This window comes from Arctopsyche grandis, chromosome 4 (genome assembly GCF_051622035.1).
Source record: "Arctopsyche grandis isolate Sample6627 chromosome 4, ASM5162203v2, whole genome shotgun sequence".
NCBI lineage: Eukaryota > Metazoa > Arthropoda > Insecta > Trichoptera > Hydropsychidae > Arctopsyche > Arctopsyche grandis.
The window spans coordinates 23,465,710-23,480,501 of NC_135358.1; the positions used below are offsets into that span (position 1 = coordinate 23,465,710).

The following is a 14,792-nucleotide window of genomic DNA, read 5'->3' on the forward strand; positions in this document are numbered from 1 at the left end:
GCAAAATCAATTGGTGAGTTGGTGTATTCAGAAAACAATATATACTAAGCAGTGGTGTCACCCCAATTTTGGAACAACGGGTTTCCAAATTTTATTTTGAAAATATATATATATATGTATTTATACTTTTTTTTCGTCCAAGGCACTACTACATGAAAGTTCATTAAACTTACAAGATTTGTATAATTTTGGACAGAAATTATATGAATTTTTAGATTAAATAACGGTTTCCGGAAACTTTTGATTTTTAACAACGGGTTTCCGGAAACCATTAGGGTGACACCACTGATACTAAGCCACTTTTATAACAAGTGACCGTCATTTTGGTTTCGTGAAAATCTGTAACGATACATAAAAACTTTTGCCATCAATGTACATAAAGTTGTCGTATAAACGTGTACTCCGATTTTATTGGATATATAATTTAAATTCAACTTTTTTATTGTCTTGGCTATAAGTCTGGTATTTAATTATTTAAAATTACTTAAAAAATTGATGGAAATTTCATGTTTATCCGCAATATTTAAGGCTGGCAATTTGAGTGAACTATTTTATTACTGGCAAACATACTGGCAAATCTGCCGACAGCTGTTTCGCTTGTCGTTCGTCTCCGACTACTCCGTGCTTGTTTTTATATAATTTTTAATGTATCGTGAATTAATGTCAAATAATTTCTGATAAAAAAAAGACCATGATGTCCAGTAATCCCGTAAGTTTTATTTTTATTGGTTTATTTCCTTTCGCAATATTTTATATGACGTTTCACATCAACATAACCCCGAAATAATGCTAAATTTCTAAATTTTCATAATTATTATTTAATTTAAAGTCCACATCGGCGGCGGCGACTCCACCTGGAACAACTGTTCAGGAATTCAAAATTAGAGTTCCAAAAAATGGTAAAAAGAAGCACCACGTAATGCGTTTTAATGCTACTCTCAATGTTGACTTTGCCCAATGGAGTCAGGTTAAAATGGAGAGGGAAAACAATTTAAAAGAATATAGAGGAATGGACGATGAACAACCCAAGTAAGTGTAACGATCTTTAATTTTTTTTCTTATACACTTGCTCCTTGTTTTACGCGGTAGATATGTTTATGAAAAATTACGTAAATCGAGGTACATATTGAACTCGTACAATATTGGAAGATATGTAGGTTCCAAAAAAATTTAAAATGAGAACGGGTCTACCTCACGGGCCCGAATGTGAAACGTCGGAAAACGCAAATATCGGAAGGCAAAGATCGAAAATCGATAGATCTTAAGTCGAAAGATAAAAAAAAGGGTGCATGGTAAACGGTACATACTCACATAATTTGCGCGAGCAGGATACAACAGGAACAAAAGGAACAGGCTTTTCCTCCCGTATTCTGCGCGCGCACATTAATCTTTCGATTTTCGATATTTGCCTTCCGATATTTGCGTTTTCTGGCGTTTCACATTCGGGCTCGTCACGGAGACCGAATGAGAACATATGTACATATATCAGAATTTAACAAATTTAGAAATTATGTTTTAAAGATTGATAATTATATTTGTATATATATATGTATATGTGTATATCATTAACGAATTTCGTTTTTTATACTATTTGTATTCCTCAAATATATAGATATACCTACGTTGATTTCGAAAAAGCTTTTGATATAATTCCAATAGAACCGCTATTACTCAAATTATATCACATAGGGGTGAGCAGTGGACTTCTTAGCGTTATATTCGTGTATTTTTAAATTCGAGGAATTTCTTGGTGAGGATTAGATCCTGCCCTTCAGAATCCTTTCCTGGCTTAATTGGAGTTCCCCAAGGCTCAGTTTTCGGCTATATTATCTTTATTATCTATACTAATGACATTGTTAAAGATCTTACATCTTAATATTCTATTTTTGCGGATGATATTAAATTGTATGGACCTGCCGATATAGGCGGTAACATTTGTCTGCAAAAATATGTGGATGCTGTTAATTCGTGGACAAAAAATTGGCTTTTTACCCCAAACATTAAGAAATGTTCTGCATTGCAGCTAGGTTACAAAAATCCTACTTTTCTCTACACAATATATAATAATCCAATCAACGGTATTCAACATCAACTACACCTATGTAGATATCATCACTACTTGTAACCACAAATGGACTTCCCATATTCATTTTTTTGTGAACAAATATTACTCTTTTTTTGTATATAATCAAACGTGTATTCAGTTCTCAACTTAAACATATTAAAAAAAATTATAAAATTAGAATACGCTTTCAGTATATGGAATCTTCATTTAAAAAAATATGTTATTATGTATTGAATGGGTACAAAGGAGAATTACTAAAATACTTTGCAAACTTAAATCACTTTCTTATAATGATAGGTGGAAAATAATGTATCTCACCACACTGGAGACGAGAAGAATAAGAGGCGACATAATCGAAATCTTTAAAATATTAAATAATCATTACAACTGTCCTATGTCCAACCTCTTTATGTTCAATGACTCATCTTAGAAACACTTATCTCACAGGTCACTTTATCGGACTCCTAAAATAAAAATCAAACAAATTGTTTAAAGATTCCTTTTTTTTAAACAGAGTAGTTAGAGTTTGGAATAGTCTTCCCAACAATGTAGTAATTTCTGAAAACCTGAATATTTTTAAAAACAAGCTAGATGTGTTTCTTAAACTCAAAGGGTTTTTATAATTCTCAATATACATATTCATTTCTTTCTATATTTTCTTTTTTTTAGTTATCATTTAACTGTTCTATTTTTTTTTTATGTCTTTGTATTTTCGCTTATTTTTTTATTTCTTTTTCATGTTTACTCCTATCTTATTTTTATTTTATTATTATTATCTTGAATGTTTTATTTATTTTGATTTTTTTTTTCATTTAATTTATATGTATAAGTCAAACCTCTTGGGTCTATCGGCTTTGCCGCCTCCCCTAAGTATGTAAAATAAATAAATATAGTCATGGGTTAGTCACATCAGAACTTGTTTAATTTTGTTTTCACTCCATTAATGTAAAACCGTACAAAATAGATGCTGCGTAAATCGAATGACAGTTGTGTTTATATTATTATATTGTAATCTATGTATCCATTATACTTTTAAAGATTCGGAGCAGGGTCCGAGTTTGGTAGAGACGCCAGAGAAGAAGCTCGCAGAAAAAAATTTGGTATCGTTGCACGCAAATATCGATCTGACGATCAGCCGTGGATTTTAAAAGTTGGCGGAAAGAACGGAAAAAAGTATATTGACTAAATTTATTTGAATACACATAAATTTTTTTTTTTCAGCATATCTTAAATTTTATTTATTTATATTATAGATTCAAAGGAATTAGAGAGGGCGGTGTATCTGAAAATGCGGCATATTATGTGTTCACTCATGCACCAGATGGTGCTATTGAGGCATACCCACTGCAAGAATGGTACATATTATTTAATTTTGAAAATAAGGGATATGTATGTACATATATTAAAATAAATGTTTGTTTGCATCTATCTATGTCTGTTGGCTATGTACAGCCACAGTTTGAAACTTAGAACCACCAAATCTAGTATACTATCTTAAGGTACCCAACTTAGATCTAAAGCTGATTTCGGAAGGGCTCCCATACAAAAACGCTCGAGTGATATAAAGCGAGTGTGTTTGTCTGGTTTTTACATCCTTTGTCATGTCAGCCACCATATTCCATTTATTTTTTTCTCAATTGGTCCCCCATGACTAGGGAACTTGTCTCTTGGAACTTGGAACTTGTCAACCACAATTGTCTCTCTCGATGATACAGCTGATACATAATATCTACATATTGTAGGTTGATCCAATGCGATGGGCCGGAAAATTTCTTGAATATAGCCCATATTTTTGAGTTTGATTTATTGCAGTTATCCATAAATTATTGGAAAATTGGCATAAATCAAACTTTAAAATACATGTACAATAAAGATTTCTGATGTTCATTCACAAAATAATTATGTGGAATCACCTTTATATTTATTTAATATTAATATAAATATGTGTTAATTCAATTTATTTATAATTTATATTTATGCATTATATGTTTTAATTGGTACAATTGATAATTTATTAAACTTTTCAGGTATAATTTTCAACCGATTCAACGGTATAAAGCCTTATCTGCTGAAGAAGCTGAACAGGAGTTTGGAAGGTAAGATAATTCAATAATAATAATTTATAATTCATTGAATGGAAACTATTTATACATGTTAGTTTTTTCCTTTATATTTATTAGGCGAAATAAAGTGATGAATTTCTTTTCATTGATGTTACGTAAACGTATGAGGGGAGATGAAGCTGAGGGTGAAGTTGAAGACCCCGATGAGAAGAAGACCAAAACTTCCAAATCGAAAGGTAGCAATAACAAAAACATTAAATTAAATACATCTTTTGTAAAAATTACTTTGCTTACTATTAATTTTTATATACAAACTCCTTGTTTCATTCTTAATTTGATGTTTTTATTAGAATTGAAAATATCTGATATGGATGAATGGATGGATTCTGACGACGATTCGTCAGCTTCCGACGAAGAAAAAGACAAGGAGAAAGAAGATAGTGATGCGAATAATAAAAAAAAGAAAGCGAAAAAAGGTAATTAGATAACTTTTTAGTTCATTGTATGATTTGTTGAATGGTTTTTAATATAAAAATTTAATGAATAGTCGCTGCTAATAAAAAGAAGAAGAAAGCCGTACAAGATGAAGCCGGTGAAGAAAGTGATGATGGGGATGAAGAAGGTCGAGAACGAGATTATATTTCAGATTCTTCTGATAGGTATCATTTTATTCATAATAATTATGATATTTTAATGCATATGTATAATAATTCATTTAAATTTTAGTGAATCTGATCGTGAAGGTAAAGCCAACAAGGAATTGAAATCAGTTGCAGAAGAAGACGCTTTACGGTATGCACAATTTTATGTGTATAATTATATTATAATATCTAAATATCCCATATGTATTATATGTTTCAATAATATTTAAATAGGAAATTATTAACTTCTGATGAGGATTCGGATGACGAAGAGAAAGAAAAGAGTAGTGGTGATGAAGATGGCAAAAAGGATGCCAACGATAAGGCAAAATCCGATAAGGCAGAGAATTCTAATAAAAAGGATAAAGCAGATAAAGGTCCGATAACTTTGAAAGTCCAGTATATTTTATATTGATTGTAAATGTGCTAATTTTTTTTTTGTATGTATATAGATTCTAGTAGTGAAATGAGTTCTGATTCCGATAATGATGCACCACCGAAGCGCACTAAAGGATCTCAAAATAGGTATATACAAAAACACTTAATCAAATTAATACATAAATAATATAAATTCATGTATTTTTACAAACTTTTTTTCTTAATTAAATCTTAACAGTGCAAATAATTCAAGATCTGCAACCCCAACTCCGAATGCGACCGGGTCGTCTCAGAGCTCAGCCGTCCAAAATGCAGTGGCTTCTGCAGGCACATCAGGACAACCATCCTCCAAACGTCCTCGTTTTGATCCTACTCCAAGGTATAACTTATATTTTATATATTATATTAATTAACTACAATGTGATGAATAACTTGTGTATATAAATATTTTTTTGAATTACAGTAGCGATTATGGTGTTACTGAGCAAGCCGTTAGAAGATATTTAGCTCGTAAGCCAATGACAACCACGGAATTATTAACGAAATTCAAACAGCGCAAGTCAGGAGTATCGAGTGATCGTCTAGTCGAAACAATGACGCAAATACTGAAGAAGATCAATCCCGTCAAGCAGACAATTAAAGGAAAAATGTATCTCAGCATCAAACCATGACCTTTAGCCACTTCTAGTACTAATTGAATATGCATACAATATTAGGTGTTTTTATTATTTTTGCTTTTATCAAATATCTTACAATAAACGAAAATTATTATATTCATTTTGATTTTTATTCAAATTATGTATACAATTATTCGTATAAAGTAATCCAAAACAATAACTGTCCCAGTCTATAGTAGCCATTTGGATTTAGATTTATATTGAACGAGAGAGTATCATTGTAGGTTTTTTTAAATCTTAATATATTAATACTCAAAAAATAGCGGAACTAATATAAAATAAATAAAAATATTCATCTCATGATTGTATTCTACATAGATCTCAATGCGTACTGGTTCAACAGACATATATTCTATTCTCGAAAAAAGTCAACGCCGCCAATATATACATTTTTACTGATATTGCTCATTAATAGTGTCAATAAAAAATAATTCACTTCGTGTAAATTTAAAACTGGTGCAGCAAATTAGTGAAATACCTCTATAATATTGTGAAAAAAATTTTGAAAGCAGTTTATGCAAATTAAAAACAGCTACTTTATCTCAGTTTATTGACTCCGACCTCACGTTTAGAAATCATCAAACTATGCTGCTGGGATGGCATAAAACCAGTGGTGTAGTGCAAAAAATCTCCCCCCACTGAATTTTTTGGGATTGGCCAGTATTGATTTTTCAGAACTTTTTATACTTTCTCAAGTGTTTTGTGAAGACAAAAAAATTAAATATTGGATAATACATACAAAGGGGTTTTTTAATCTATTTATAATTTGTATAATGAAAGGAAAAAGCGCTGGAGGCGAACAATTTTTTCAAATAAATACATAAATGTATCAGTTTTTGATCTTTGATGATAATAACGCCACGAATTTAAAAAAATGTTTTCGAAAGTGATTGCTAGGTATGAAAAATGTTTAACGAATACGTCGTATTGATTTTAAAGTTCCATGAAAGATTTAAAAACAAAACTAAAATATTTTTCCTTTTCCTATTCGAGTTATTGTACTTGCCTTTTGAAATTTTGGAAAGATGTTGCAAAAGTGGTCGCACACATGTTAAAATAGAACTAAAAAATAAATTTACAACAAATATATGTAAGTTATTTTTATTTTATTTCATAGAACATGAACACTTGCCTTTACAGATCGCTCTAAAGCGACGAGTGCACTTAAACAAATACAATACAATCAATATACTAAGCTTTTTATACAATACGAATTCATACAAACATCCACAGTGACATATATGGAGAAAATTTTGCAGCATTTTATAATCAAATTGGCGAACCTCAAGACGCTGAATAACTTGAGATTATCAAAAGAAATGGGAAAGGAAATGTTAAGTTTTCCAGGTATCGTTTCAATGAAAATCAGAAAAATTGGGATATTCTGATAAGTAACGATCGAGCTGGAGTCACAAATCAAGGTCTGGCCAGCAGCGGGACTCTAGTGGGACTTGAACCCTTAGCCACTCTGATCGACAGCATAATATGCTAACCACTAGTCCATACCTATATTTTTATGATCTCTTAATATTGGAAACAAACGCACTCCAGCTCGAAAAATAAGTACCATCACTTTGCACCGGGCTGCGCCCGCCCCACTACACCACTGCATAAAAAAAACCACGATAGCATACTTTACTGAAATTGTACAGAGAGTAGCAACGTCGGCTGCGTCCGGTTACTGAGCAGTGCTGCAATCTTCCGGTACCGTATAATAGCCGATTTGCTTAAGATTGATTAAAAACAGTTTATGAGTCATCACGACAGCATGATTATACCACACGGTTCGGTGATTACTAGTCAAATGTGAACCGGTCACAGGACAACCGGTCGCTCTAGATCGGTCACACGTGATCACCCGTCACACTAAAACTGGTCACACCCAAAAATTAAAAATTGGTCAAATTTTTGGGTGTGACCAGTTTTTTGTGACCAATTTTCAGGTGTGACCAGTTTTAGTGTAACGGGTGATCACGTGTGACCGATCTAAAGCGACCGGTTGTCCTGTGACAGGTTCACATATGACTAGTAGTCCGTTTACCATACCACACAGTCTATTATTAATTAAATTGTGAGACTATTTGCAGATTGACTATACATATTTAACTAGACTGGCAACACTGCCTACTCATGTCAATTCCAATAGTTTATAAATAGTTCATTCAAATTACAATATTAAGTATTTGAGCCTATAAGTTTGAACATCCAACGCCTTGCGATGGGCTAAGTGACTTGTTTTGAATATGTAATCAATATTCGATTTATTTATTGTATATCAAAATATATATATATATATATATATATATATATATATATATATATATATATATATATATATATATATATATATATATATATATGTATATATATATATATATATATATATATATATATATATATATATATATATATATATATATATATATATATATATATATATATGTATATATGTTAAATAGTGCTTTTTTTTCTAAAAAAAGGTGCCTGAACTTTATTTTTGTCAAGCTTTTTATTAAAGTAAAAAAAAGTTGCTGGTACGTCGTTCCATTGCGTCACAAAACAAAATAAGCACTGAAAATAGTATTAAGTTAAACATTATTTATACTTAAAATAATACTCATCAAATATAAAGTAAGAGTCATTTATTTGATATTTCAAAACGTTCATTTTGAATTATAATCAAATTGTTTGTTTATTTTTTGGTCAATTGTAAATTGATGTAAATTTTCATTGCCACTTGTGTAGGCATGACGATATTGTCTGTCTGCACGCTTTCCATCACCGGACGAAATTATTGACAATATCGTTGTGTATCAATTGCTGATAAGAGAGTTGATACGAAATGAATGACTAATTGGATGGTAGTTTAAAGTGCAATTGTGATCAATTGCCCGTTGGCGGGCAATTGAGCAAGCGTCCCTTGGTCTTTTTCAGCAGTTTGGTGTGGAACATTACATGCGATGCATCTCATCGCCAAAGTGTTGCCGATCTTCATTGGGTTGGTCATTGCGACAACCCACTCTGCCCAGCCTAGTAATTCTTATATATTGAGCTTGAATTCTGATAACTTGGATGGGAATTGGATACTAGAAAATAGCAACAAAAGTAAGTTGGTCGTAGTGGAATATTTTTAGTTGAGACTTTAAAAATTGTTATTTATGTGTTTATTTAATAGAGGTCAAAGCCAAATTATATTGTCAGTAAACGACAGTACCATAGTGGGTCCACAAGGTTCTCATTAATGCTATTTTTTATTTTAAAATCCAAGTGGCTAGCTACTATAAATCTGACCCATTATTATGGTCTTTATCCACTATAAATCAGATCCATCATTGTAATATTACTATAAAAAAGACTCATTATTGTAATATTTCATAATAATTTATAACATACATACATATTTACTAACTGGGTAAACATTGTAATTAGTTTAATATTTTACGATGATTGGTAACCAAACCATAAAATTATAGACTGCATGTACATATATGTTAGTAAATTATAAAATAAAAAAGTTGAATGTTACATATTATATTTATTATTATACTATTTATTTATTTATTTAAAAGTTTTAGACCATTGTGGCATTACAGGAAGAACCCAATGCGCCACAATGGCCTAGATAATAAAACAAGAGAAAAACAAAAAATAAATAGATAGAACAAAAAGCAAAAGCAAAAAATAACATAAAAAACAACATTTAAACACAATCATAAAAAAAACATTAAAGTAATAAAATAGCGGATAAATGAAAATTTAAATGAGTAATAAAATACAAAGATAATTTAATAAGTAGTAAAAACACAAAGAAGGGAATGTCTTTCAACTGCAGCCTGTTCCAATTATTATGAAATATGTAGTAATTATTGTTTTATTGGAGATTAAATATCAGATAAATGAATTATAAAATAACGAGATATTCCATCTATTTATACATACATATATAATAATTTGTCAACACAATACAATTAAAAATGTAATAATGATTACATAATTTTTATCAATTTGATTATATTTTATAATCAAATAGATTAAATTGTTATCTTAATTTTTGAGTAAACATCATCTTCCAATTTATTTTAATCTTTTGGGCTCATGATAAAATCATTACAGAACTTTTTCGTTAACAAAAACACATTTTATTTGTAATGCCGACTGATAAAAATCAGCTTTTGTACAGACTTTATAGATATTATACATAGGTATATTATGTATCTTTAAAACAGAAAAAAGTGTTTATTAAAATTTGTAATTCATTTCAATTTTAAAGCTATAAATTTGCTGGCAATTGTTCCTGGCGGAGTTTATTCAGATTTAAAAAATGACACAATTCCTGATATCTTCATGTATGACAATGATGTGCAAACAAGATGGGTTGCAAAGGAGACATGGACTTATCAACGAACGTTTCTTGGTAAAAATTTCAAAATGAACAACATGAATAAATAAATATGTACATGATATATTTTATATTTTTGTATAATACACAATTTCTAGTAACGAAAGACATCTTGGAGAAAAATACTGTAAACTTGGTATTTAATGGAGTGGATACAATTGCAAATATCACCTTGAATGATCGCGTCATTGGAAGTACTGACAATATGTTTATCAAGTACACTTTCAACGTAAAAGAATATTTGCAGGTTGAGAAATTCATCGAAATATTACATACTATACATAAAATATTCATTAAATTTCATATAAAAAATATAATTTAAATTGTAGGAAGGGGAAAATTCAATTAAAATTGTATTTACATCTCCGATCTCAGAAGCGGCTAGACTCTCGCAAGAAGAAATGATACCACCTGAGTGTGTGCCATCTTATTACAATGGAGAATGTCATGCAAATCAAATACGGAAAATGCAAGCTTCGTTTTCTTGGGATTGGGGCCCAGCGTTTCCATCCGTAGGACTGTGGTTAGTTTTATTGGAATTAAAATCATTTATAAAAACATGACTATTTTAGTAGCATTTTATATTTTTTTGTTTCGGATTTATCTGTATGTGTTAAATTTTAATGAAGATTTTGGATTTTTAATGGGTTGAAGAGTTTGTACCTTTATTTTGGGCTTTTCTAATACGATTTGAAACTATGAATTCGATTTATTATTCAGAATTCTGCTAATCAGTTTTGCATTGTAAAAATTGTATTCATGATTTAAAAAAGCATTATCTTGTATTACGAAGGAAATCTGTCAATTTGGAATCATACAATAGTGCAATAATTACTGATGTAACGACTGAGCTGTTCGAAGATATTGAAAACGTGCAATGGAGAATACACATTAAAGTGTTTCTAAGATCGGCGCCATCAACGAAACTCAAAGGGAACCTAATTGGTATATTGAATACGGATTATAATTCTACAACATCAGTGATAAAATTAATAGATGAAGATGTAACGGGAAATGGAGAAATTGAAGCAGTGTTCGATATGAATGTTAATGCGGTGTGTATTTTATTTTATTTATTTTTTATTTTTATTTTATTAATTGAAAAATCAACAGACAGGATCTACATAGATATGTATAAAAAAACAAATAGTAAATAAATAATATATGTAACATCCGAGTCCAATAATAGATTTTTACAAAAATGAAAAAGATAAATATAAGGAAAACAAATTAAAAAGTAAAGAATAAAGGCATGACAAAATATGTAGAACATTGCATAATTAAACTATAGTATTAAAATATTGGGAAAAGGTTATAAAATAGAATATAAGAAGAAATTGAAATTTACAAATATAAAACATGAAAAAGGTAAATACAAAATAAACAAATGAAAAAGAAAAGAATAAAAGCTATAATATGATTAAATAGCACATTACATAACTAAACTAAAGTATAAAAATATTGGAAATATTGGAAAAATAGAATAGGAGAAGAAATGAATCAATCGGTCAAGATTCTCTTGATGTTAGACCTGAATATAAGTACATAGTAACATACCGGGCATTGTGTTCAATGATTATTAATTCTTGTGAATTGTGTTTTTAGAATGATGTATCGAGATGGTGGCCTAATGGATATGGAGAACAGAAATTATATAATTTAAGGATAACCTTTGAGAGTACAACGGTCCCAGATGAATATTTTTATAAGGATATTAAAGTTGGTTTTAGAACTATTGAACTAATACAAACACCTCTAAGTAATATTGTTTAAATATATGGATTTAATAAATAAAAAATGTTTGATAACTAATAGGCTTATTGCAACTTAATTTTTAGTGACTGGTGGAGCCGAAGGCTTGAGCTTTTACTTTAAAGTCAACAACTTACCGATTTTTATGAAAGGAACCAATTGGATTCCGGCTCATTTACTTCCAGAATTAGGATACAGTCAAGAAAAAGGTTGTTTAAAATACTTTAATAATCTTCGAAATAAAATTTTAATACCTTGTTACTATAAAACTTAAAGATTGTTTACAACCTAAATCAATCAGTTGAATGTAGCCTTATCTGTACTCAATAATTTATTTCAGTGGACACTTTGCTTGAGGCTGCCAAAAGCGCTCATATGAACATGATGAGAGTTTGGGGAGGTGGAGTTTATGAATCTGATTACTTTTATGAACGATGTGATGAACTCGGTATTCTGATTTGGCAAGATTTCATGTTCGCTTGCAGTATGTATCCAGTCAATCCGAAATTTTTAAGGTATCTATCATATTACAATGAATACAAATTATGACATGAAGATTGCTAACATATAAATATTTCAGTTCAGTCAGTGAAGAAGTGAAACAAGTTGTAAGGCGGTTGCAGCATCATCCTAGTTTGGCATTATGGGCTGGCAATAACGAGAATGAAATCGCGCTTCGTGGGAATTGGTACGGAACAGCCAGCAACTTCGAACATTATAAATCGGAATATATAAAACTATATGTGGACCTTATCAGACCTGTTGTGCTTGAGAATGATCCATCGAGAGTATATCTTGTGTCAAGTCCCAGCAATGGGCTAAGATCTGAATCGGAGGGATTCATCGCACAGAATCCAGCCGATCCTCATTACGGCGACACGCATTATTACAATTACATCCAAGATCTGTGGTCGATGGATACGTATCCTAAAACTAGGTTTTCGTCCGAGTATGGATTTCAAGCATTACCGTCGGTCGACACATTGAAAAATGCGACTGACAAACCTGATGATCTTCGTCTCAATAGTTCTTTCATGGTGCATAGACAACACAGTTTATCTAATGGCTATATAAGCATACTAAGTCAAATTAGTAGACATCTCACTTTGCCGGCTACGTCTGATCCTGATTATTTCTCTACATTTGTCTTCTACAGTCAAGTGAGTTGAAATTTTCATTTGACCATATTGAATAATCATAGTACATATGTATATAGATCCATTAGTATGATTTGGATTTACTTTCATATGGAACAGATCATTGTGAACCTTTCATTATCCAATAGTTAATGTTTATCAATACTTTTAGATCACTCAAGCAATGGCTATAAAAACGGAAACAGAATTTTACCGACAGTCTAGATACGATTGGGATACAATGGGTGCGCTTTATTGGCAGCTGAATGATGTTTGGCAAGCTCCGAGTTGGTCTAGCATTGGTATTGAACCCATTATAAACATTTTGCGTATATTTAATATAACATTTACATATATTTAAACACGTTTATTTTACAGAATTTACCGGTCGTTGGAAAATGTTACATTACTATGCGAAAGAGTTTTTCAGTCCAATATTAGTATCTCCACGATTACAGCTCACCCATGAAATAGATGTGTTCTTAATAAATGATAATATTACAAATATTGTAAATGCGACATTGATCATTGACACGTTCAAATGGAGCAGTTTGGAACCGATTTCATCAGAAAGTAAATTAGTCAGTGTAAAGGAATTAAGTGTAGGAAAAATTCCATCTGGTATAGAAATTCCAACAAACGGAACACAGATGGAAATCTTTTACAGATTCAGCCTTAAAGATGGCAATTCTGAGCATATGAGCCCCTACAATCATATATTTCCAGTCTCTATAAAAAATATTGTAGGATATAAACGGCCACATATTGAGGTAATTTTAAGTAATACTGTATTAGGTTTAGTTTTAATAGATTTAAACTATTAATTTTTTTTTACTTCAGATACATCTTGGCGACAAACGGGAAAAATATTATGATAGAGCAAGGGGCGTGGATATCATCCAAATTGATGCTCGGATGGTTACTGACGGAATTTCACTATTTACGTGGATAGAAGTTCCACTCGCATTCGGATGGTTCTCTGAGAATGGATTCATTTTAACTGAAGCTACAAAATCAATCACGTTCTATACAGAGAAACCACTAAATAAAACAGCATTCGCAGAAGTTGTCAAAATATTTACGGTGTAATAAAAAAATTGTTAAAAATAAAGCAAAATTTATTAATACAAAAAAATGTGCACAGCTGAATTTTAATTATTAAAAAAATTACAACCCAACAATACTTGTTATTATTTAAAATAATAAGATTTAAATAAAATAATCTCCAAATATAATTTTAATGTACATATTTTTATTAACAAAATGGTTAATAAGTATGTAAATACCTAAAACTATTATATTATATAATGAAATACAAAAAACAAAAACAAAAAATTAAAAACATCAGTAGTTGTATAAAATAACATTTTTGGCACACAGCTGAAACATTCAGGTATTCAAATTGTTTTTCGATAATGGCACAAATGTATACAATATTTATTTAACTTCGTTGGATGGTTCTGATAATAATAAAAAGTTAGATTATTATATAAAACAAAAACATAAGAGGTAATTAAGTAATCATAGCAATCTTAAATTTAGTATTATCACAGCAACTTATGATTAAAATTGACAAATGTGCAATTTGTATACATACATGCTATACAAATAATAATGTATATTTTTAAAATTTCAACAAAGCTAATATATAAATAACTTATTGTTAGTGTGCAAATAATTT

At 30.3% G+C, this 14,792-nt stretch overlaps 2 protein-coding genes and 1 long non-coding RNA gene across 5 annotated transcripts in view; all 3 read left to right on the top strand.

Moving 5' to 3' along the window:
* Window positions 1–14,792, top strand: part of LOC143910915 (uncharacterized) — a 95,160-nt gene that overhangs the window by 66,397 nt on the left and 13,971 nt on the right. The window lies entirely within an intron of this gene.
* TfIIFalpha (transcription factor IIFalpha) lies at window positions 288–6,888 on the top strand. Its single transcript, XM_077429539.1, has 13 exons — window positions 288–709; window positions 830–1,029; window positions 3,104–3,238; window positions 3,319–3,420; window positions 4,093–4,161; window positions 4,246–4,364; window positions 4,479–4,604; window positions 4,676–4,787; window positions 4,855–4,920; window positions 5,004–5,146; window positions 5,222–5,294; window positions 5,386–5,526; window positions 5,611–6,888. The coding sequence occupies exons 1-13, from the start codon at window positions 692–694 to the stop codon at window positions 5,816–5,818; spliced, it is 1,512 nt and encodes a 503-aa protein (XP_077285665.1). The 5' UTR covers window positions 288–691; the 3' UTR covers window positions 5,819–6,888.
* On the top strand, window positions 7,457–14,294 carry beta-Man (beta-mannosidase). Of its 3 annotated transcripts, none has more exons than XM_077429529.1 (13): window positions 7,457–7,528; window positions 8,762–8,929; window positions 10,095–10,238; window positions 10,322–10,470; window positions 10,553–10,746; window positions 11,017–11,278; window positions 11,829–11,982; window positions 12,062–12,184; window positions 12,316–12,490; window positions 12,556–13,135; window positions 13,284–13,413; window positions 13,490–13,881; window positions 13,952–14,294. In XM_077429529.1, exons 2-13 carry the CDS (start codon window positions 8,785–8,787, stop codon window positions 14,198–14,200), a joined length of 2,697 nt encoding a protein of 898 aa, XP_077285655.1. In that variant the 5' UTR covers window positions 7,457–7,528; window positions 8,762–8,784; the 3' UTR covers window positions 14,201–14,294. The 3 variants fall into 3 exon arrangements, with proteins under 3 accessions (XP_077285655.1, XP_077285653.1, XP_077285654.1); XM_077429527.1 differs by lacking the exon at window positions 7,457–7,528 and adding an exon at window positions 7,918–8,069 and having other exon boundaries at window positions 8,759–8,929; XM_077429528.1 differs by lacking the exon at window positions 7,457–7,528 and adding an exon at window positions 7,921–8,069.